This window comes from Petaurus breviceps, unplaced genomic scaffold, assembly GCF_028583685.1.
Source record: "Petaurus breviceps papuanus isolate PSGF00001 unplaced genomic scaffold, PetGlider_PUasm1.0 90897, whole genome shotgun sequence".
NCBI classification, from domain to species: Eukaryota; Metazoa; Chordata; class Mammalia; order Diprotodontia; family Petauridae; genus Petaurus; species Petaurus breviceps.
In genome coordinates, this window is record NW_027187374.1 from 221868 (window position 1) to 248407 (window position 26540).

Below are 26540 nucleotides of genomic sequence, written 5' to 3' on the forward strand. Positions count from 1 at the left end.
CCCTCATTCATAAAATGAGGTGAAGAAGGAAGTGGCAAACCACTCCAGTATCTTTGCCAAGAAAACCCCAAATGGGGTCACAAAGAGTAAAACATAACTGAAAATGACTGAACAAAAACAACATGTCATCATTATTTTAAACATGCAAAAAGTAGGATCTTGAAACTGAGGAATTTACTAACAATGCCAGCATTACACAATACATTTCTCCCCTAACTTTTATTATATTTAATTTGTGTATACTTCTATATGTACCTGGTATCTCTTCCAATAAAATATTAGTAAGCTAGTTGAGGGCAGGGACTGTTTCATATTTGTATTTCTATCGCTAGTGCCAAGCCCAGTGCCTGACAAACAGTAGGTGCACAATAAATATTTGATTGATGATTAATTAATTGATTGGTTGGTATTGAACCAAAAAAAGGTTTAGCTATAATATTGCACAGAAATGATACCATTCTTGCATGCTTCAAATAGGCTGTGTAACAGCAGTGAAAGTCTGGGATCTAACACATATAAAAGATCAGTGGAATTTGAGTCATTTCCTGCAACATGACTAGAAAACATCCCCTTTTGATCTGCTCAGTAGGCAAGCTTTTGTGAAGTCTGAAACTGAAAAGAAATAGTAACAAAATTTATGTAAGAAACCCTTCCTCTGGTTCAAGGAGAACAGTTTCTTTTTCCAGACAGGGAAAATTCTGAAGACCGTCCTCTGTGGAGTGATGAAGACTATGCCCAACAATATAGACAGATTTTGCTCAGAGGATGATTTAGGTTTTACCTGGTCCAAAGACAATGAACAGACAAGAATGCAAATGATATCTGCAGTCCCATACTACAAGAAACTACAGAGGATCAGGCAACACTTGCTAGTGGAGCTGCCAAATTAGAGAAGCTACAATGAAACACAGAGCCTGGAGTCACTGGGGACTATGGGGACTTTCAGGAAGATCAGTGTTAGAATAGAAAACGATGTCTGATGTGACCAGCAAGGAATCACAGGAGATGAACGTGCCTATTCAGTTCTGCAAATGGCTGGAAACCAGCTTCAGCTTGGGGGAGAAAGTGGTCATTGAAGGGGTTTTGTTTGTTTTACAAGGATTCTGTTTTATTTTCTTTCATGTTTCAATTTAAAAGTTCTTTTTAAAAGAAAAAAAGAGAAAATGTCCCATTTTTGTGTAGCCTTGTTTCACAGGCCCAGAAAGACTCAACTAGATGTGATATCAGAGTTTACCAGGTGATGATGTGTGTGGAACTTGGATTTCTGGGACAATGTTTTGGAGCCATCTAGGAGAGAGAAGCCAGAGGTCAGAAGGAGCAGCCATTCTCATTCCTTACTATTTGGGAGAAAAGGCAGCCAGGGTTAAGTGAGGCACTGGATCTCTAGATGCCAATTCCCCTGCCCCTTCCTCTATGATAAGCTCTGCTTGCAAAGGATGGGAATCAGAAGCTGAGAAGTGACCTTCCACCTACCGGCTAAGACCTGGTGAAGCACTCATGGTGAAACTGTAGATTAGCCAAAAGGAAATTTATGTTTTCCTTCATTTGTCTATTAAAAATGAATTAGTTCAAAGCTAGTATTTCCATTAAGCTAATGGATAGCTTCTTCTCCCTTCGGAGGATGGCCAACCTCAGAAGGGGAAACTAATTCTGTCTCAGTAGCTGGCAGCACAAATCACCAGCTTCATTTCCAAACAAACTCTTCCCCACCTTGCTTGCTGTATAAAAAAGAAAATTTGGTAAACACTAAATCCTTGTCGGGGGTGCTTACTGCTAGTATCCATAGAGATTTGGAGAGTTTTGGATCTCTGTAGGACAAACAATATGACCCTACTTTAGGAAGGCTGAACACAAGGGAAGGGAAATGTACCACTAAATTTATTTTGAATTCTCAAATGCAATGGAGGCACGTTGAAATCAAGCCTCTTGGCAGACACAAGTTTCCATAAACAAGATGATCTATCATCTATCCATCTATTATCCAATTATAACATATTTGTGTGTTTATGTGTAAATACATATATGTGTGCATGTGTATGTATATGCATAGATGAATATACTAAGCACCAGGAATGATATTAATTTGCTATGTATGTATGTGTTTGTGCATGTAAGTCTCTATGTGTACATATATCAGTATGTATATACATACACAGCAATTTAGAATCACTCCTGGTTCAAACGGAGATTAGGTTTTGAGGCAAAAAATAAGCCATGTTTAAGTAAAGAATCTGCATGGGAAACCTCCTGCTACAATGTTTACAAAGTTTACCTGCTACAAGGTAGACTTGCTTTCAATCCCTTACATGCTTTTCAGGTTGAAGGGAGTTTATGCCCAAGGTACAAGCTCGAATACCCAACCCTGTTCCTACCTGCCACTGATCTCGTCAAGGTTACTGGTAGGAAATATTTAAAAGGAAATACACCCCCTACCAACCTCCCATGTGTATTCCTTACACATGGAATTTTCCTCACAAAGTGTTACATGGATAGAATGATCATCATGTGTTTTACTATTGTTTTCCTGGTTATTTAATGACCATGGTCTCCCCCCTCAAATAAAAAAAATCACCTGAAAATGAAAACTAAACATGTTTTTCTTTTTTTCTAAACCTAAAAAAATTCCAAAGAAAGAACTGATTAAGTATAAATTAGGAGTGGAACCAGCAGGCATGAGGTGATATATGTCTCACTCATGAAAATGAAAGTAAAATCAGTACAATCTCATGTGTCCCTGATCAAAACTCCTCCTGGCCTGTTTCAAAGTTGGTGGCAATGATATTGAAAGATAATTTGTAAATACAGAAAATGGAGTACCAAATTCATTAATCCCATAGAATAAGGACTATCTTTTGAAGTCTCTAAAATAGACTGCTTTTCCAGCATCTCAACACAAAAGTCTCCAGAAATCCTTAGTCTTTGTACAAAGGAAAGCACATATATGGCCAGTTTTGTTCCACAATACATATTTAAGAAGATGCGTACTTTTAAAAACCAATTTTTCTACAACATGGATTATTAATTATTTCAAACATAAAAACCAACACAAAGTAATTTTTTCTAGTTTTTAGAGAAGAACTAAGCACAGATTTGAAGAAAGGAATTCTAAATGCACAGCAACTGTAGGCTAGGTCAAAGACATGATCACAAATGCATAAGGAGAGTATTCTTTGGGTAGAGCACAAGTCAAATCTTCATAAAAATGTCCTTTGAGGAAGGACTGTTCTACTTGAGAAACTTCAGCAGTATGAGAGGTTTGATTTGGCAAAAAGATAGTGATGCTTATTAGGTCTCTAGGAAAAAGTTGCCAGCAAGTAAACATTCATCATTGTACTTTGTCCCTATTTTATGGATCTGTGATCTATGTGGGTCCTCACTCCAACAATGCCCATCATAATCCATCCTCACTTCATCCTATGTAATTCTTGAATCTCCACTAAATCTTTTGCAGGGGGTCCCCAATTTGTGGGAGCATTCATCTAGCTCTTTTGCCATTTCAGGGGTATAAATGGGACATATATTATATATATGCATATATATACATATATTATATAAATATCAAGTTATTCATTATAGCTGTTACATGACTGACTGACTACATTTTTTAATCATCTGTCCATTTTATAATATCTTTAAAATCTCTTCTCCTGCACATTTCTTCATTGTTAAAGTGCTGCAGCCTAATGATACACACTAGGCATCCATCTCTCCATTATCCTTTGGGTGACCTGAAATTAGAATTATTTGGAAACTGTGATAATTTAGACTTTACAGCCATATGGCAACACTAGAAAAATACAAGCATTTAACAGTTGGACCCTAATTGCAAGAAGAAATTTGAAGTTATTAAAAGTACTTCAAAATTTTCCAAAGGTAACTCGGGCAAGTTCCTTCCTCTTATTCAATTCTGATCTCATTGTCCATCTGTGGTATCTATCCAAAGTATATGTGCCAGTGAATCAGCTCCATGGGCTTTCCATCCATCTGTGTATCATGGTCTGCATAATAGGTATTCTTTTTCTTCTTGGATTTGCAATAAGGTCCTACTCCAATACCGTACTTCAATGTAGTATGGAAATGATCTTGAGTTCTCAAAGGTTATGCCAACCAAACAGAAGAAACTTTGTCAGATTTTACCATACTAGAAAGAATTATATCATGGTCCCACTGACAGGCTGTGTTTTCATTCCACAGACCAATGCAGATAAGTATGGAAAATCTAATTACTAGTAGACTGGACAGTAGGTGATAAATCATTTGGCCATGAAAGTTGACCAAAAAAAGTCCCTTACTAAGTTAATAAATCCCTTAATCAATTTGATAAGATTATGGAGAATGAATATTCATTAGAATGGCACTTCTCATACAAGTAAATATGTTGCTCCCTAGCACCTTATTGAGAAAACACAAGAAACTCCTCTCATTAGCTTCCAGTGAATGAGGTTACATTCAGGATTATTGGTGACAGAATCAGAAGGGACAGATTCTTGTCAGAAGAGCTGTTCTTTCCCTGTGGTCTGTAAAAGTGAGCCTTGGAATGGCTCAGCCTTCTTTTTTACTCATTTTCTCTCTTTTGGACTTTCAGACTGGAAGACAGCCTGAGGTAAAAAAGAATTTCCCAATCATCCACCAAAGTTCTAATAGAAATGTGCATAAAAAAAGAACATGGCAAGCCTAAGAGGGAGATTCAGGACCTTTGGTCCTTGGCCACCTTCTTCTATCTTTCTGTTTCCTTTTCTTATGACAGGTCAGAGACTGGACTTACTTAAGAATGTTCTTGCTATGTCCAACATATGGCAGTAATCAGGACATTAATAAGAATCCCCAAAGAAATACAAGGCAGAGGTAAACGTGTTTACATATGGCCTGTTTATGGAAGTTCTTGTTTGCACATGGCCTGAGGAGAGATAACCTGAAATTGGATTCTCCCAGCTTTCAGGACCATTTTATGCATAATCCCAAAATCAAGAGTTACCTGCTCTAAGGGTTCCTAAATTCAAGTGTTTGGGCACTGGCCTTCTAGACAGCAAGCCTTTGTATAGGTTAATCATCCTTGAAAAGAGAAGAAGATAAGCCTAGCAGTCAACAGGATGAAGAATTCAACTTCTTGAGCAAATCTAGTTAAGTTGCTTAAATGAAACAGATCTGAGATGGAGGGTCTCTATCAGCCCCCAAAATATAGAGTTTAACAGATTTTAATTTTATCTATCCATTTATTGATTCCTATGGGTCCTTAGTACCTTATCCATTTTCCATGGGAGCAAAAATAAATAATACCAGATGTCCATAGTGTATATCAAATGCCTTTGAGGAAGATGGGGACCCTATAACCCACATTTGGAGAAACCAAGACACAATCTATGCTCATTTTATTTTGGAGATACAAAATGGAGTAGGAACAATAAGCCAAAGAAAGAAACTGACACTCTAATACTAAAATCAAATCCCTAGCAACATTTATTTAATATGAGGATGCATGAGCCAAAAGTCCTAGGGGAACCATGAATCATGGGTTATAAAGGCAATTATAAAAATTGAAACAAAGTGAAACAAAGAAAAATAAGAGAACTCAGTCCTATGAAGACCACCTTCTGCTTCTACAGTGACAATGGTAGATAGCAGAAAGGGAGTAGTCATAGGGTGCTAAAAATCAATGGTCTGTAAAAAATTTATTTAGCTGTTAAATGTCAGATCCTTGCCACACTTTGTTAACCCATGTCACAGTGCTTATAATGAATTTTTGTTAAAGGATTGCCAAGAAGTTAACTGTAACTTATATTCTAACTACTGTGGCAAAGGATATGAAGGTAAATTCTATAGTTAGATAAGAACTTTAAAATTAAATCAATTTAGTACTCAGTAACTTCAATAAAAAGGTTGGTAGGAGAATGGCAAAAAATATGCTAATAAATTTGGCTCAGAAGTAAAATATGAAAGAGGCTAGGTGGCACAGTGAGTAGAGCACTGGCCCTAGAGTCAGGAGGACTGAGTTCAAATCCGGCCTCAGACACTTGACACACTTACTAGCTGTGTGACTTTGGGCAAGTCATTTAACCCCAATTGCCCTCCAAAAAGAAAAAAATTATAAAAGAGGCCATTTACTACATAAAAACCTAACACCTATATCTTATGAATGCTTAATTTTAAAAGTTAGGAGGTCATACTTAGATCACAGCTAGCATCAAATAACATAGCAAAAAAATCACTTTCCATCTCAGCTAACTAGTTAAGAAGGATATATCCAGAAACGTATACTCTATCACTCTTATGTTGTTGTTGAGTTTTTTTAAATAAGATTTTTTTGCTACAGCAAAGTTCTGTTCTACTCTGACTTACTACTGTTATCATAGTGTATGGATGGCAGTGGGTGACCAGGAACAAATAGAATTACAAAAACAAAATTGATTATATTTTAATGTCATGAATTATTCCTGAATCCACATAGTCAGATGACCACCTTAGGGCAAAGATCAAAATTAGTACAAAGGTAGAAGAAAGAATAATAATGAGAAAATATGTGACTTTAAACATATGCAACTTTTAAAATTTCATCCTGGTCTATTGAAACAAGATATTGATGATGAAAAATGGAATATGGATAGAAAAAGGTAAAGAAATAGACTATAATTATTTTATGTAGGAATTTATGGCAATTATAAATCATGAGAAGATGGAAAAACCCTAAAAAGTGCCTTAGTCAGCAAACATTTGACTTACTTGCCAAACAGAGAGATATGGCAGAAAAGAGCACCATCGGTGTCAAATACAAACTCTTTTGTAAAAGCTTAGTAAGAAGAGTAATTGAAGATTATGTACAGTATTGCCTCATAAAATGTAAACAACAAAAAAAAGTAGAGAACAAAACCACCAGTATAAAGAAAACTATCAAGAAATCCAACTAAGCAAAGTCAGCCTTGAGTCATTTAAAGATAAAAATTGAAGGGCAACACATAAAAATGAAAAAGAACTGCAAACATTTTTATAACCAATGGTAAATTGATTAAATTTACACTTTGTGGCTCTGCATGACATTTTAGTGACTACATTTTTACTTACAGGTTATGTTTAGAGGCTTTCAAACATCTCAACCACAAATCTACTGTTACAAACAAATTTTATTTATTTAAATTTTAATAATGCTACAACAGCGAATAACAGGGTTATTTATCATAAAATGATAGGTTTGTTGATTTAGAGTTGGAAGAGACCTTAGAGACTACTAAGTCCAGTCCCTTCATTTTACAGATGAGGAAAACAGGTACAAAGAGTTTAAATGACTTGCCCACGGTCATATAGTTAATAAATACCTGAGTCAGGATTTGAAATCAAGTTTTCCTGATTCTAAGTCTAGTGCTAATGTCATCTTGATCTAAGTGATTTAAGGAAGCCTGAGTGGTGACAAGCACAAAATTTCAATTATAAGAATTTATCTGATAATTATAATGTGTAAAGAGTAAATTAAATATAATCATTTGCAAAGCTTAGCCTTCTACTGTTAAGTCAATTCCTTTGGATACTATTTTACTCTAAAGAAGCAATATGAGTCTTACTAGAAAGAACTAGTAGAAAATCCTACTAGAAAGAACACTGGAGTAGATCAGGAGACCTGAGTACCATCTCATGACTATGGTACTATTTACCTTAGGCAAATACTTAAGTCATTGGGCAGATGAAACATCCTAAATTTATATCTGACAAATTCTACACAAATCATTTTCTTTCTTATAATTGCAAGATACTACATTTGGGAGATAGCATAGCATATTGGATAGAAAAATGAAATTAATATTAGAAAGACCTGGGTTCAAATCCTACTTTAGATATTTACTAACTATGTAACTCTGGGCAGATCACAAACACTCTCAACCTCAGTCTCCTCATATGTAAAATGGGATAATAATAGCACTTACTTCACAGGACTATTGTGAGGTTCGCATGAGATATGTACAAAGTACTTTGCAAATCTTGAAGTGTTATATCAATTTCAGGATTGCTAGGCTAAAGGGCATGAACAGTCAAAGAACTTTTCTCATATAATACAAAGTTGTTTTCCAGAATGGTTAAGCTGATTCAAAGTTCCTCCAACTATGTATTGCTATATATATCTTCCCAAAGCCCCTCCAACCTTTACTATTCCCATTTTTGTTCTAGAACTTCTGGACACAATGGTTATTTGTAGATGTTAGGTCAGACATGTTCTATATAACTCCATAGAAATAACTATCAAACATTTATTTAACTTATTCTATTTTACCACATTTGTATATATGTTTTAATATTTGTAGTTGAAATTGGTGCTATGGCTGCTGAATAAATTATGAATAAGGCCATATGTAGGAAAAAGTCATTTGGGGCAGGGGTTTATTCATGATTTTGGTCATCAAAATAGCCATTGTATTTATTTTGGATGTATTGATGTTATTATGGCTTTTTACATCACGATAATTTCCTAATATGTCCTACCCTTCTTGCCCTCTACACATACCAGAACTCTTCCTTGTAATAAAAACAGTCAAGTCATACCAATATGGTGTCCATGACTGTCAGCATATGATATATTCAGCATTCTCAACACCTTAACCCTTCCTCTGCCTAGGCTGCCATATTCTTATGCTACATACATTATTCACAATAGGACACAATAGGAACACAAAAGAGCTTCGTCTATAACCCTTTCTCCAATGATGTATGCTATTAAAATAGCCTGATTAATTTATATTATTATGGAATGTCACACTGGTGCTACACACACTAATAATATGATACTATAGGGATTAGGAATATATTCATTAATGTTAATATGAGATAGATATAATAATTGGGCAGCTAGGTGTATACTTGGCCTGGAGTCAGGAAGACTCATCTTCCTGAGTTCAAATTTGGCCTCAGACACTTACTATCTGTGGGATGCTGGGCAAGTCACTTAATCCTATTAATCTGTTTCCTCATCTGTAAAAGGAGCTAGAGAAGAAAATGTATCCTGCCAAATGGGGTCACAAAGAGGCAGACAGGACTAAAACATCTGCACAAAACAAGATACAATAATTAATATGAGAGAGATGTGTGAATGGGGCTGTCTAATATATAAAAATGGCTGGCTGAGGACATGGATGGATATGATACCATTGCAGAGATTAGGAAGAGGGCTGTGCCAAAGAATCCCAGGCAACAGAACCTAGAGGTTTCTCTTATCTCTAAGAGGGGTACTGAGCTAGACATATCTATCTACCATATCTTAAATGTATTTAGTCCAAGGCTATAATTCTAATGCTTAGAGCAAAAACTGCCTCCTTGATCACTGTCTCTCTTGATCACTTTAGCTTATCATTGCCAGCTTAGCCCCTTCCTCCAAATGCTAGTTACTCAAAAGACCGTCACAAATAATTAAAGAAGACATCAAACAGAAATTAGAGAAGGTATACAAATTAGAAAATATAAAACAATACCCAAGAGCAAATGAACTCTTCAGCTGAGAGAGAAATACAAGCTCAGTTCAAACCAGGAATGAACAATTTCACCAACCAGTAGGCAGTCCATCCTCAGTGATCTCTAAGGCTTCAGATACTGGAAGTTAAGGGTGTTATGCCCTATCTAAATCCCTAATCCACCATTCAAGCCTATGCTTCACTTCTTTCTCTCAACCCATCTCTAAATCCTCTCTGAAAGTGTGTCCAAGAAACTGAAATAAGTCCCTTCTCTATTTGAGTAGTACCATGGCATTCTCTCAGTCAAACAGGAGTCATATTAGCTATTAGTTGATGAATACTAGCAATATAAATCCATCTAGTTCCAACAAAGAAAGGGCAAGGCCGTATTCTTTGGTCTTTTTTTTTTCCTGCTGGGGAAGGCGGGGGGAGCAGGGAGGGAAACAAACTTCCCATTCCGAAATTCAATCCTTTCCCCACTGTTTTGAACATAAATCGAGTCCAGAGAAAATATCCTAGTAGAGCTTGGAGGAGATTTAGATTACCAAACTAGAAAGCTGCGGGCCAACACAGCTGATGAACTTGAAGATTACCATCACACCTCCCCACACAAAAAACTGCAAATTCAATGAACAATGTTACTGATGTTACTTTCAGGGTACAATTATTGATGAAACTGAAGATAAACACAATTTATAAACATTAATTACTGAAAGGCCACAGACAGTTTGTTATCCTTCATGGGTTATGGAGTAAACCTCACAGTAAAAAGCCATCCAGCCATTGGTACTACCAGAAGCACCATCAGAAGTTCAGGGGCCACCTGGGGCTCATATTCTTATCTCTCCCTTCAATGAGGTGAAAACTTCCAACTGTTGCCATGCCCCACAGACTGGGACTAACTCAGGCTAGTGTCCTCGTATTTTAGGTCTGAAATTAGAATGAAAAGAGAAACTCATAGTCCATCTAACAATTAACAAAGGGGGTTTTACTTAGCCATAAGCAGAGGAAGGACATTCAGAGCAGAGAAGGGATATTCATCCAGTATATAATTTTAATTCAGCTGAGTCGAGCTCTTCTGAGTCAGTATTAAGCTATCCTGAAAATCTAGTCTGACAGAAAAGGTCTAGCCCCTTGTGTCCTGGCTATTTTGTCCCTAGAAGGCCAGAAAGCTATGTCAGTGTCCCAATCCTTAAATGGCCCTGAGATAATAAAATTCAAAGGGCAATTTCAGTAAATTCAGCCCCAGTTCTTCTCATGAACTTCAGTTCTGCATCATGAATTGCCTACTGGACATTACAAATTAAAAGTCCTAAAGGCTTCTCAAACTTAATGTCAGAAACTGAACACATGATCTTTCCCCCCAAAATTTTCCCTTCTTCCTTACTTCCCTAATTTTGTCAAAGGCCCCACCATTCTTCCAGTCTCCCAGGCTCATAATCACAGCTTTATTCTTGACTTCTCCTTCTCCCTCACTCCACACTTCCAGTCAATTAGCAAATCTTACTATTTCTACATATACATATACATGCACATACACATACAGATATCCATACTACCCATACTTCTTGCGTGTGACCCCTATGACCTTAATTTTAGCTACCTTCACCTCTTATCTAGATCATTACAATGAACTCTTAATTGTCTCCTTGGCTCAAGTTTTTCTCCATTCCAGTCCATCCTACAGATTGCTGCCAAAGGGATTTTCCTTAAACATGGGACTCCCCTACTCAATCAGTTCCAGTAACTCCCTGATGCATCCTCATTAAACATAAGCTCCTCCATTTAGTTTCTATAAATCCCTTCTCAACCTGAACCCAACCTTCTTTCCAGCCTCCATAGACTTTACATTACCCTTTTTGCCTTACACAAGCATTCCATTTTCTATCTCCATGCCATTTCACTGGCTATCCCAAGGAGGTGGAATGCTCTCCCTCTTTATCTCTGGCTCACAGAATCCCTTTCTTCCTTTAGGAAACATCTCAAGCACCATCTTCTACATGAACTTTTTCTTGATTCACCCAACTAGGCACAGTGGATAGAGTGTCAGGACTGGAGTCAGGAAGACTCAGCTTCTTGAGTTCAAATATGGCTTCAGACACTTCCTATGTGCATGACCCTGGGCAAGTCACTTAACTCTGTTTGCCTCAGTTTCCTAATCTGTAAAGTGAACTGGAGAAGAAAATGACAAACCACCCCAGTATCTTTGCCAAGAAAACCCCAAATGGGGTCATGAAGAATGACTGAACAACAACAAAATACATTTTTATTTATTCACTTTTTGTTTATATATATTCATATATGCACCTTTAATCTCTTCTGAATTACATCTTTGAAGGTTTTTATAAGAGATACAGTACTTAAATTTTGTTTTCAATATTTTATGCTAGAATCTTGAGCTAAATTTTTAGTTAATGAGATGTTTTTCAACACACACAAAAAATGAAAAAGGATCTTAACATGGCCATTTGCCATTCTATCTGCACATTTTTCCCATTGTTTACCTTTCCTTCTTTTACAGAATTTCTCTTGGCTTCTGAAACAAAGAATTTTTCAAGCTGTTACCAGATGATCCTGTATTTTGCTAAAGTTTTACACAAAATTAGACTTATATCATGAAAACAAAGTGTTGGAAGGGACCTCTAAATCTTCATCTAACTCTCCCTTCTGCTTCCAGTTAACCTTTACCTAAACCATTCTAGAAATATTTGGCTTCATAAGAAAGTTTGGGAAGGAAGAAGATTCTAAAATTTGCCTTAGTAGTTTTTGTTATCTAATATATCATATAGATGTATTACTGAGACTTGACAATCTATGACTTATAACTGGACTATGGCTTAAGAAAGGTATATAATTTATTTAAGAGGATTTATCAGAATAGGTAAAAGTCGGAACATGGTACCATTGTATATTAAAGTAGTAGGTTAACTTTCCAAATGCCCATTCCCATTAGTAGGTAAAGTACCCAGAAAGCAGTTGTCCACTTCTCCCCTCAGGATTTTTAGGGATATCTCTAAGGAGCTGTGTCCTTTTGGAGTCACATCCTATGTTCTCTCTCCAAAATTTATCAACTAGTTGACATGAATTAGATTTTATAAAGGAAATTTACTGAGAAGTTATAGTAAGAACAGCAATTACAAAACAAGCAATCTCCCCAAACAAGAGGGGCTCATTCTCCCTTTGTACACACACACAAACTCTTTGGGGAGAAGAGAATCAGACTCAAATCATTATACTATAAGGCACACTTGAGGAACACATAAGATTTAGGGGTGTTTCTCAGCTCCTAGCTTGGGAAATCCTTTTCTCTTGTCTAAGAAGTTCCCACCAAATCTGCTTCAGGAAGTACTATTCACAATGGATGATTTGCTACCTTGCTAATCTGTACCAGTTCCTTTTCAGGACTTAGTATCTTAACTTGGAATCTGTCCACTTTTGGAACGAATCAAGCAGGTTGCCCCTCAGGGCTGGCTTATAACTAGCCTTGGCTAACAATGCAACAAATTCTGGTGGTCCTTACTCCTTATTGCTGAATGACCTTCTAATGGCTCTTTTGACCTGTCAAAGTTCACAAGACCAAAACCTGATCCATTCTGTATCCACATATTTATTCACTTAGTGTCAGGAAAAAAGTAAGCACAAAAAAAATTGGCACGATGCTTTCAAGGACAGCCTAGTAGGAGATAGTATAGTTGCCTACTCAGTGGCTCTGTGTTTCAAAGTAATCCTCACCAGCAAATGTTTCTAGAAAAGAGACGGAGAGGGGGGCGGAGCCAAGATGGCGGAGTAGAAGCACAACCTTCTCGCAGCTCCAGCTTCCACCCTCCCCAATCCATGTAAAAAGGGGACTCTAAACAAACTTTGGGGCTGCAGAACCCACAAAATGACACAAAGAAGCTAACCTCCCGCTGAGGACAGCCCAGCAGGCCGGCAGGAATCCAGCACAGCACTCTGGGAGCCGAGCCCAGCCCCACCGAGGCTTAAGCCCCAGGGTGGGCCTGACCAGCCCCACCAGAGGGACTCCAGATCAGCAGCAGCTGTGGCCTTTCCAGATTTATCAACACATAGACACAAAAAGACAAAGTGAGAGGTCAGTACAGTCTGGACTTTGGGACCAGTAAGTGGGAGTGCGTGGCTTTTACCCCCAGGGCGAAAAGCCGCTGAGACTCCAGCACAGCCAGCCAGTGCCACGTGGCAGCTTCAGCTCTTGGCCTGCAGAGTGTAGGGGGACCAAACACCAGTCTGAGAGGTAATTGCTCTTGCTTTAAACTGCTTGGATATGGATTGCATTCTAGGGTGGAAGTTCTGGGGTGTGTGTCCAGCTTGCCAGAGCGTGTGGAGACCTCAGAGAGGGCACCCATCTAATACCTCCAGCAGCTGAGAAAACCCCAGCGTTTGGGATGAAAGCTCCCCTGCCTGGTGGAAGAGTCCTACTGTGGCAAAAAGCCCATAAGTCAAGTAATTGAGTGGCAAAATGAGCAGGCAAAGGAAACAAAGCAGACAGAAGATTCCAACAATACACTCCTATTTTGGGGACAAAAAGGAGCAAAGCATGGAACAGGAGGAAAGCAGTGAAGTCAGAACTCCTGCACCAAAAGCTTCAAATGAAAATACAAGCTGGTTACAGGCCATAGAGGACCTTAAGAAAGATTTTGAAAACCAAATAAGAGAAGTGGAGGAAAAATTGGGAAGAGAAATGAGAACAATGCAAGAAAATTATTAAATGAGAGTCAACAGCCTGACTGAGGAAAATAATACCTTAAAAAACAGACTGACTCAAATAGCAAAAGAGGCCCAAAAAGGCAATGAGGAAAAGAATGCCAAATTTTACTGATGGAAAAAGAATCTCAAAAACTCAATGAGGAGAATCATTGCTTCAGAGTTAGATTGGAGCAAATGGAAGCTAATGACTTTATGAGAAATCAAGATGGTGTTAAACAGATCCAAACAAATGAAAGAATAGAAGGAAATGTGAAATATCTCATGGGAAAAACCACTGACCTGGAAAATAGATCCAGGAGAGATAATTTAAAAATTATTGGACTGCCTGAAAGCCATGACCAAATTAAGAACCTAGAAATCATCCTCCAGGAAGTTCTCAAAGAAAACTGCCCTAATGTTTTAGAACCAGAGGGCAAAATAGAGGTTGAAAGAATCCACCGATCACCTCCTGAAAAAGATCCCAAAAAGAAAACTCCTAGGAATATTATATCCAGGTTCTGGAATTTCCAGATTAAGGAGAGAATATTACAAGCAGCCAGGAAGAAGCAATTTGAATATTGTGGAAACACAATCAGGATAACCCAGGATCTGGCAGCTTCTACACTGAGGGATCGAAGGGCTTGGAATATGATATTCTGGAGGGCAAAGGAGCTGGGATTAAAACCAAGAGTCACCTACCCAGCAAAACTGAGTATCATGTTTCAGGGGAAAATATGGTCATTCAGTGGAATAGAGGACTTTCAAGCATTCTTGCTGAAAAAACCAGAGTTGAATAGAAAATTTGACATTCAGATACAAGAAGCAAGAGAAGCATGAGAAGGTAAACAGGGAAAAGAAATCATAAGGAACTTATCAAAGTTGAACTATTAACATTCCTACATGGAAAAACAATAATCATAACTTATGAAACTTTTCTCAGTAGTTGAAGGGATTAGAAATATATATATATATATTTCTATATATGAGGGCATATGAATACATATGTGAATGTGTATATATATGTTTACAGGTATACATAGATAGGGGGCACAGGTCCAATTTAACAGGAAGGAATGATACTTAAAAGGTGAAATTAACAGGTGAGAGGAATATAATGAGAGGAGATGGGGAGTGACAGATTGGGGTAAACTATCTCATACAGATGAGGCAAGGGAAAATGGTTACAATGGAGGGGAAGAATAGGAAGGCAAAAGGGAATGAGTCAACCTTATTCCCATTGAATTTGGCTTGAGAAGGGAGTGAAATACACACTAAATAGGGTATCTCACCCTCCAGAAGAATAAGGAGGGAAAGGGGATAAGAGGGGGGATGATAGAAGGGAGGGTAGGCTGGGGGGGAGGGAGGTTGGAAGCACTCACTCTTGAAAATAGATGGGATCGGCTCTCCGACGCTACTTTCTAGAGAGGCTCCACTTCCAGATCCTCCTCTCCCCTCCACAATGGCCAAAAAAGTCGTCCCCACTGAAAGAGAGAGATGCATTGAGTCCATGATAGCTGTTTTCCAGAAGTATGCTGGCCGGGAGAAACTAACAACTGAAACACCCTTTCCAAGACTGAGTTCCTTGCCTTCATGAACACAGAGCTGGCTTCCTTCACACAGAACCAGGATGAGGTTGTTCTGGACCGAATGATGAAGAAACTGGACCTCAACTGTGATGGGCAGTTAAACTTTCAAGAATTCCTTAATCTAATTGGAGGTTTGGCACAGGCTTGCCATGCCTCCTTCACAGCTGGCCAACCCATGAAGAAAATATGAATGGGCCTCCCAGTCAATTTTCCAAATACATCCTTCTTCCAAACCAGCAAATGTACACCCATTCCTCATAGTCACACACTGAACCCTAAGAAACCAAGGCTACAATACAGAGCCATTCCTTTGTAGCAATAAAACATGATTTAAAAAAAAAAAAATAGATGGGATCAAAGTGGAGAGTTGATCGGGCGGGAGATGGGATGGGAGGGAGGGAAGTGTAATCAGTCTTTTACAATGTATCTACTATGTTATTGTTTTGCATTAGCCACACATGTGCAACCTATACTGAACTGCATATCTTCCCAGTAGGGGTGGATGACGGGGAAGGAGGGAAATGAATCTGGAATTGAAAGTTTTGAAATCAAATATTCAAATATGTATATATATATATATATATGTATGTGTGTGTATGTGTGTGTGTGTGTGTATATATATACATATATATATATATATACACTATTATTAATACCTGTAATTGGGAAATGGGATGTGCAGGCACTGAGGCATAGAGATCCACTGGAAAAGTGGAAAGGGGTATGGGGGAAATGTGGGAGAGAGCAGATTGGAGGAGGGGATATCCTGTGGGACTGCTATTTTGGGGCGGTGGGTAGGGGAGAAATGGGGAGAAAATTTGTAACTCAAAATCTGGCGGAAACGGATGATGTAAATCAGAAGTTAATAAAGCATTAAAAAAAAAAGAGACAGAGAGATTATCCACTCACATTATATTTAGTTCTAACTCAACCTCATTAGTCTATAGCAGTATGTTCTGGTTTTCTCTCAGTTCTAGGGAGGCTACATATGCCTCCAGAGTTATAGGTACCCTGAGGCATTTGGAAGTATCAGCTGCCATCAGCTCAACCTCTCCATTATGTTCCCTCTCATCAACAGTTGGGGGCCAGTGACTAGCACCCTAGTATTATTTAACCACTGAATATGAATTAGCTTTTACATAATAATATTTACTTCAAAAGTATAGCAAATACAAAATATAGACATTTCCTCCAACACCTCAGGGATATACGCCCCCCTGTGCCTTCTCAGTATCTTGAGGTCGAACCAAAACTTAGCTTAGCTCCTAAATAGCATTGATCCTACTAAGTTCATGTCCAGCCATAGCATAACTACTAGATGATTTTAGTTTCAGTTGGACTGGGTACAGAAGGTTACTCCTTGATCCTTGGGGAATTGATTCTGGGCTGGCCACAAAACCCTGCCTGGACTCTGATGGCTACTTCCTATGACTTGCTCTCCAAACTGCCAAATTAATCTCCTTCACTTAAAATGGAAAAGAACAAATACAGATACCAACAACCAAGGCTTTTCACAGAGGAACATAGCCTCACAGAGAAAGCCCCAAAGTCAACATTTTCTCTCACCAAACACCACAAATTAAAGAGACGACAAGATCTCCCAAAAGCACAGATGAAAGGAATGAGATGAAGAAATATGGTGGAGGTCAACTTAAGCCTTTTTTTGCATGCCTCTGAAACCATTAAAAGATCCTCATTCACTATATGGCTAGTTGACCAGAACTAGTCACAGAATGTATACACATATTCCATCCAAGACTCTTTCATTCCATGTCATCACAATTCTCCCAAAATTAATCGTTCCCTTGTCCCAGTTGTTCTAGATATGCATCAGAACCCGTTACAAGTCCTTCTGGATCCCCACCCAATCAAAAGTGTTTTTATCATCCCATGGTACCAATTATTCAGATCAACATATATCCTTAATTTAATGAGGGGACTGACCAATGAGGGCCAGTCTGCTCCTTAGAGCTTGCATGGATTTGTCCTTCCTATTGGGTCATGCAAATCATATGCAACATTCTCTGCCTGCACCCAATCTAACAGGTGGAGACTTGAAAAGCCATTTTCTGACCATGAGTTACTAAGGTGTGAACTGAAGTGGGATGGAGGAGTAGGTCATGGAAAATGAGCAAGCTGGGGAATTGAGAAATAAGAGTATTTAAGAGAGTGTCAATATGTAAACAAAAGAGAGAATGAATTTAATGAATTAATTGAATTGTAAGTTTAGAAAGTAGAAAAGCAAAAACAGGTAGAAATTCTAAAAATCATAGAAGGGAAAGTTAAAGGCAAAAAAATTCATTGATGGTAAAACTAAAAGCTTTTTTTTAAAGCTATTAAAATTACAAATTTTTAATTAATTTTAGACAGATGAAAATCAAATTATTATACTCTTCAATGAAATTATTATGAACTATGTCCAATTATTATATGACAACACAATTGATAAATTAAATGGAAACAACTCCAGTATCACATAAACTATCTGCAAAAATATAGAGGGGATGCTACCAAACTCATTATATGAGATACATATAATTGGCCCTGATGGCCAAACTAGGGACAGACAAAGCAGAGAAAGAAAATAATAGACCAATATCTCTAATACTAATTTAAAATATTTATTAAAATAATAGCAAAGAAGCTATAGGAACATATTTAATAGATTATGCATTATGGCCAGATTCAGCTTATGTCAGGAATTCAAGGTTGTTTCAATGTTTAAAAAAAAAAACCTTTAAACATAATAGATCACATTAATAACAAAAACAAAAAAAAAACCCACAAAGCTATTTTCAGGTAATAGAGGGTTATAAGCCCATTCACAGGAACATTTGTATTATATTGGCACAAAGGGAAAGTATATTAATAATAGATTGGTACATACTAACAGGTGCTCTTACTCATTTCCACTGCATATTTGAAAGCAGCTCCTAAGCTCCAATCTTGAGCAATTTATACCCCAAAACATTTAAACAAACCATTGCTTGGCCAGTTCCAAGAGAGAAAAGAAGAAATAACTATTTCATGAAGCTCCAGTTTTCCCAATCACTTTGCATACCTGGTCATGATCATCTCCACACTCTGGCCAGTAATACCAGTAGTCTGATTCCTATTCCAGGGTGAGTCCTGGAATGTCTATGATCTGGTGCCATCTTCATATCTTCTCTCTGGTGTCAAAGCCACACCTAGGGTTCCCAGTCAGTGAGAACAAAAGCTGAAGAGCACTTGCTGCTATCTACCTTCTTGTTGGATGCCAGAGCTCTGGCATCTTTTCCATAAAGCACAATCATGCTCTTTTTAAATAGTTCACTCATATCATAACATTAAAAGAAGCTTAGGCACTACATTTACATTAGTAAGGCCTTAAATTCCCCATCTCTTTGACACCCTGCATACAGGGACAATGCAAGGGAAACTTAACACCATCTTCAAAGCAGGAGGCTGTTGAAGAAAGTAGTACACAAGCATTTGAAGCGTTGCAAGGTAAAAGAAGGTTTATACTTGTCCTACTTGGCCTCAAAATATAGAACTAAGCTAGATGAAAGTTTCAGAGAGGCAGATTTTGACTTCATGTCAGGAAAAATGCTAGTGATTAGAACAATCCAAAAGTGGAATGGCTTACCTCAAGAGATAACAAGTCCTATCTCACTGGAAATCCTCAGGCAGAAGATGATCTGCTATTCCTTAATATCTTAGATGTCTTCTGAGGCCCCTCCCCATTCGTAGGCTCTATAATGAGCCAGCATATTATGGTAACAATTCTTTTCTCAATTTCCTTACAGATGCTAAGCTGTTTAGAACACATGTACCATGATCTTGGTCTAGTCAGAGATTTTAATATCAACCCTATTACGCTGAAGAGGTGGCTGGTAATTATTAAGCACATAATTTGTCCTTTGTTTATAATGACAAATGTTTTTATTCCCCAGATACTTCTTGGACAAAACTGGGTTTTCTAAAAATGAAGTGTCCTCAGAAGTGTTACGTTGTAAACTAGGTTTCTTGTGCAAAGATTTTTAACTCTCTACCAAACTGGAAGAGAATTTATAATAAGAATAGAAATTGTTACAGTGCTATAAATTGGTGGAGGCAAAGATAGCTCATCTAGTAAATCCAACTTGCAAAATTATTTTTCTAATGTGACAGCCTGAAAAATTCAAGATCTGAGGAAAATCTTGGGATCCAGAAACTCAAAGAAAGTCTTGAAACCATAGAGATGAGGCATGTGTGTGTGTGTGTGTGAATACACACACAATGCTTCTAATTCTGAGTTGGTTAAAAACTGGATTAATTTATAGCTTCTATTCAAGGCCACAAGAGGAAATATGGTTTAATGAATAGAGAGCTGACTTTGTTGTCAGAAAGTCCTGAGTCCTACCTCTGACACATAGTTAGTAAAGTCCTTTACTTTCTCAGTTCCCCTCTAAGACTACAAGTTTCAAACAATTGCTGATCATCATTGGTAGAGTGAGTTTCCTCACCAGGAATTCTCTTCCTCAATGAAATCACAGGTTCAGACAAAAAAAAATTAAAGCACAACTTAACCGCTACAAGAGATGGAGATAGGCGAGACGACTCCTAAAGTCTATTTTTACTATAAATAAAAAATATTCCTTGGATCTTAAAGTCTGTATTTTATGAACTTAAAGAAAAAGAGAATCAAACAAAAATGTATAAAGTAAGATAAGTAAAGTAAGACAATGTATGCTAATGTGCCTTGCCTTAGGAGGTCCAAATTCTACTCCCTATTTTATTGCTAACCTAATACATGTCTCCTAGAAAGTGATTTCACTTTGTGAGTCCCAATTTCCCCATATGTCAAAAAGGTAATCTTGCCTGCTTCAGGTGAGATCTATGAGGTCATTTCAGTGTCTTCAGAAATATGCACCTAATAAGAATAAATGCCATTATTATCATCATCATTATTATTATGGAACAAGAATGGGGGGGGGGGTGGATTAGGAAAAAGAACAATAAACCCTGAGCTTAGGGTTAGAAATGGAGAGGGAAGATGGAACCTTAAGCAGTCTTCCTCAACTTAGAAAGAAATTAGTGGCTAATAGTGCCAAAAATTAGCTCATATTTTTTTTATTTTGGCAGCTCTGCATCCATGACAACTACAGAGACAACCCCTTTCATAACTTTCGACACTGCTTCTGCGTGACTCAGATGATGTATTGCATGATATCTCTCTGCTTTCTCCAGGTGGGTCCTTGTTTTGCCTCCTCTAGGAACATATATCTCCTGCTTCCTTTCAGTCTTGGCACTCATCATAGCCTCACAATTCTGAGAAAGGAATGAAAACAAAACACAGATTTTATCTGGGGGAAAAACATGTCTTTCCTTGGGCAGAAGAAAAGGGGAACACTCTATTAGCAGCCCCTAGCTAATATGGACAGCTACCTCCAAATTGACCCCAGCCAATGTACCAAGAAATAACTAAAATTAAGAGTCTCCAAGCCATTAATCTTATAGTCTGTTATTTTCTTATCCTCCTAAATGTTCCTTTGAGTTGAATGTCTGTGGACTAGACAAGATCCCCCACCCCCCCACCCCCACTCCCCCAACTCCCCACCTCTACTTCCTGGTGCTCCCACCCCCTACTCCTTGATCCTTCCCCTCCCTCCCCACCCCCAACCCCTCCAACCCCACCCTGCTCCACTTCTCTTTTATTCATATCTTCCCACCCTACCTCCAGAAAGCCCTGCTCCAGCACTATCTCCAGATTCTATAGGCCCTAGGCCCTGATATAAAGCCAGTTCCTGGGACAAGCTCCCCCTATTTAATCTCCTCCATCATACCACTGGTTTGCCAGCTTCATTCAATCTTGACCAGGGACGTCTTAAAAGCAGAGCTCAGTCAGATTCACAAAGCCAGGGCCAATGGCTTTCATGGCCTCCTGGAAGTCTTCCAATTCTAGAGGAAGAATCCTTCCTCCATTCCCCATACACACACACACACACACACACATATACCTTCAGAGTTTTCTCCAGTACAAGGATCTACTGCCTCTTGAATCTTTCCTACTGGATTGTAGGTCTCCTGGCGCCATTTAGCATCACCACCTACTACAAGGTTCACCTCAAGGAAGTACCTCAAATAGTCTTATCACCTGCCTCCCCTAAGGCAAGACTTCTCTCTAATAAATTTCACTCTAGCTGGACAAACTTCTCATTAGTTAGAATATTCCAACTACCTTAGAAGTCTTCCCATCCCAGTAATTCAGAACCCTCAGCTGAAGATGTACAAACACTATTCTCCATCTCCCTGCCCCCTTGTTTACCCCAATTTACCTCAACTGTACTCACTAATGTTTCACTTTTTATCTGACTGCCCTCTATTCTCTGAAATGCCTGCTCCAAAATGAACAAACTTCTTTTCATCTTAAAATTCTTTGTCACTACTTCCATCTTCCTAATCTTAACTTTGTTGAATTAAACTAACGCTACACTATTCTCTACTCTTAAATCCTTTGTTCCCATGTCCTATCCCAAATTATGCCTTACTAACCCCTAACCCTGCATTATTTCACCATTTGCCTATTTCTCTGTTATTCACATCCTTCTGGACAAAGAAGCCAGAGGTTTAACATCACAGGGATGGGAAAAGTAGGAGTAGAAGAGAGTATGCTAATCGTTAAGGAATGAGTGTAGAGACAGTGAAATCCTCCAGATGAAGGCAGGTGATTAGAAATGGTCAAGGTCAAAGTTTTGTGTCACAAACTCTCCAACATGCCATGTTGCTATGAATTGGGGCAATTCTGATGGTTTTATGGCCCTTTTTGGCAATGTAGTTTATCCCAGCCACTCTTTGACAGCAGGACCTAGATGAGTTGTGCCCTCTGGGCTGGTTCAGAGGCCTACTGAAAAGGTGGTTTTTCCCAGTCTGGAGTAAGCCTAGCCAAGAGGCAGGAGGTGGTTTGTCCCTATCTGGAAAACTATCATCCTGAATTCTAGAGTAACATAGGGAAATGTTTGGAATTTTATTAATTAATAAAATTACAACCTCTTCTCATTAATTAATGTTACCTCTAACTTCAACTCCAGTTCATTAGGTATTATTTATTACATAACTAAAGAAACCTCTTTTTCTAACAGTAATTACTCATTTACATATATACTCATATATTAATCCATTCATCACCTATGATTAAATTAACATTAATTTTAAAAAACTACATTTGGTGAATAGGAAAAATCACAGCCAGAGTCACATCAAACTAGATTCCTGTGGACTTCACTTCCAGAAACACAGTTTCATAATTCAGTTTATTCTACATACTGATTAAAGTCTCTAAAGATTCTCCTTCATTCTTTTCCTCACAGTAAGAGTTTAATTCATTCTCTGAGGAAAGGTTAGTTATAACAGCTTTTACTTTGTCCTTTTCTTTAGTCATCACATGAAGCAATCTTTCAGAATACACTGTAAACTGCCAGCTTTTCCTAGACTTTTCTTCATATATAGCAGTTAAGACAGTTTTCACAAGAAATAAGTTTCACCTCACCTTCTTTCTGTTTTCTCTACAATTTATGTAATGTAGTCTCTATCAAAGTTAAAACACACACCTTCTCTGATTCCATGGGATGAAATGCATCAAAATAAGACATAATAAGAATACTCCCAATTTTGCCAGCACAAACTGCCTTTTTCTGCAGCATTCCATATGTCTCTTAAAGATTCAGTAACTTCAGGGGGCAGCTAGGTGGCACAGTGAGTAAAGCGCTGGCCCCCAAGTCAGGAGGACCCAAGTTCAGTTCTGGCCTCAGACACTTAACACCCACACACAAAAACTAGCCATGTAACCTTGGGCAAGTTACTTAATCCCAATTGCCCTCCAAAAGGCAAAAAAAAAAAAAGATTCAATAACAGTACATATAGTCTCAATGAGAAAGCTTAGTGCAACAAGTGTGATATAAATAAATAAAAAGAATAAGCAAAGCAATTTCAAGAAACAAGGAACCATGATAACTGAGGAGGTAGGGGAAGCACCAAAAAAGTCCTTATGTAGTACATAAGGACCTCCTAAGTATGCACTGAAGGAAATTAGGAATTTTTAGAAGTCAAGGTAAGAAAGGAATGTGTTCTAAGTATGTGGGACTGATCATTCATTTCCATCCAATATCAATAATGATTTTCTTCTGTAAAGTAGTGTAAAAGGCTGAATAGTTATATATTATTGCCTTTTTTTTCTATTGTAGGAAAAGTTTTCTCAAATGGATATCTTAGTTCTAATGACTGCAGCTGTCTGTCATGATCTGGATCACCCAGGATACAATAATACGTATGTTCACAATTTTTTTACCATCTTTATTTTAAAGGATAAACAGAAGCAAAAGAGAAGTGATTTATTACATCAAACAATCATCTGATGTTCATAACAATTTAAAGTTGTAGCTATAAGACTTTCTCTTTTTTTAATTTGGCATATACTTTTAATGAGAGGGTTCATATTTCTCCCTCTGTATCTTTTCTATGCCATGATCTTACAGTTTGAAAGGTTTGAAAAAATAGAAGTTCTATTTTTTCCTTAGAAGAAGTAAAGACATTTTGGTAAGGTCATGATTTCATTTATGAGGATACTCCCTTCTAGCCTTTTCATTTTGTCCAACATTTATGCCAAAATTTATATCTTTTCTTTGCTCATTCACACTCAGCAATATCTGCTCAAATATGAATATGAAGCAGGATGGCACAATGAAAACATCACTGACTCTACACTCAGAAGACCTGGGTTCAAATTTCAACCTCTGATAACTTGTGTGAACTTAAGTAAATCACTAATATTCCCTCAGTTTCCTCTGATGCCTCTGAATTCTATTTTTAATTTAATTGTTGATGCAAATAAAGAAATTAAGGGTATTGGGCTAACTAGCTTTTAATGTCACTTTTAGGTGTATGATCCTATGAAATAGAAAATAAATGTAAATTTGTTTGACTTGAAAATATATTCTGGTTTTATTTATTAAATAATTGCTTTTTTTAATAAGTTGGAAATGTTAGTATTTTTGTAAGACCTTGCGATGGAATACATTTTTCTCAAAACTCAGCATCAAAAATCTATGCCCAATCCCTAACTACAAATGTATATAACTCATGTATATGTTTATATATGTGTGAAATATGGGAGAGGTAGAAACATTGTGAAAGCTGGAGCAAGTTTATAAATATATAATAAGGCATAAAGTAATGAGATTGGTTTCAGAAACCACTCATAGACATAGGTTTCTTTGCTTTTTGGTCATATTTGATACATACAATTTCTCTCATTTTTTCCCTTATTAGATTTTAATAGTAGAGTCAGTATACATAAGAATCGAGCCAGTATACATATTAAGCTCTTCAAGAGCAGCTTTATAGTTTTCATCTTTGTATTGTCATTGCCTACCACAGTGCTTTGAACATAATAGGTGTTTTTAGAAAAAGTTTACTAAATGAAACTTAATTGAATGTGCAGAAAATTCTACTCAAAAGAAATTAATAACAAAGCTTGAGTGTCTTTTATATGTTGAAATTATCACCTTGTATATGGAAGATAGTACAAAATACAATTGACTTAGGAAATAGAAGGCATCCTAAGAAACACTCTTGACCTTTTCTGAGCCCTAATATCCTCATCTCTAAAATGAGGATAGCAAAATAGGGAAACCACTTACTTAGGAGTGCTCTTACATGGGTAAAATAAGATTAAATAATATTCATACAAGATGTATAACAGATTGCAGTGTAAATTGTATGTGGTACATGGATTTCTCACTCTCTTCTTGATACCAGTTACCAGATTAATGCACGCACAGAACTTGCAATACGCTACAATGACATTTCACCTCTGGAGAACCATCACTGTGCAGTGGCTTTCCAGATCATTTCTCAGCCTGAATGTAATATTTTCTCCAATGTAACAACAGAAGATTTCAAAAAGATAAGGCAGGTTTGTAAATGGGGACACAGCTATAATATCTAAGCTATAGGAGCAGGGGGCATTTTTCTATTACATTTTCTCTTTTTTTGTTAATTTTCAAAACTTTATTACTGTTTTTTGATGTAATGTAATATTTCATTTTCCTCAATTACATGTAAAACCAATTTTAACATTAGGTTTTTTTTAATTTTTGAATTCAAATTCTCTTCTCCCCCCGCCCATCATCTCCTTCTATCACTGAGAAGGCAAGCAATTTGATATGTGTTATACATGTGCAGTCATGTAAAACATGCAAAACTAACATTCCATGTTAGTCATGTTGTGAAGTAAAACAAAAAAAATTAATAAAGTAAAGAAAAAGTATGTTTTGGTCTACATTCAGACATTTTCAGTTCTCTGTCAGGAGATGGATAGTATTTTTCAGCTTAAGTCTATCAGAACTGTCTTGGAACACTGTATTGTTGATAATAGCTGTCCTTCATAGTTGATCATCATACAATATTGCTGTTACTGTATACAATGTTCTCCTAGTTCTGTTGAATTCACTTTGTATCAGTTTGTGTCAATCTTTCCAGGTTTTTCTGAGGGCATTCTGCTCATCATTTCTTATAGCACAATAATGTTCCATCACAATCACATATCACAATTTGTTCAGCCATTTGCCAATTGATGGGCATTTCTTCCATTTCTAATTATTTGCCACCATACAAAGAGCTGCTGCTTTTGCACATATATTTGTACATATTTTCCTTTTTGTTTTCTATCTCTTTTGGGTATAGACCTAGGAGTGGTATCTTTTGGTCAAAAGGTTTGCATGGTTTTATAGCTCCTTTGGGTATATTTCCACATTGCTCCTGAGAATAGTTGTCAGTATACAATTTCACTAACAGTGCATTAGTGTCCCAA

General features: G+C 37.4%; 1 protein-coding gene across 3 annotated transcripts in view; it reads left to right on the top strand.

The window, feature by feature from the left end:
• The window catches only part of PDE9A (phosphodiesterase 9A), a 167189-nt gene that overhangs the window by 119548 nt on the left and 21101 nt on the right, over positions 1 to 26540 (top strand). For all 3 annotated transcript variants that reach the window (XM_069074814.1, XM_069074815.1, XM_069074816.1), the window contains 4 exons: positions 19498 to 19584; positions 20816 to 20920; positions 23914 to 23996; positions 25487 to 25643. In XM_069074814.1, coding sequence (XP_068930915.1) covers positions 19498 to 19584; positions 20816 to 20920; positions 23914 to 23996; positions 25487 to 25643 — 432 coding nt within the window. The remainder of the gene's footprint in view (positions 1 to 19497; positions 19585 to 20815; positions 20921 to 23913; positions 23997 to 25486; positions 25644 to 26540) is intronic.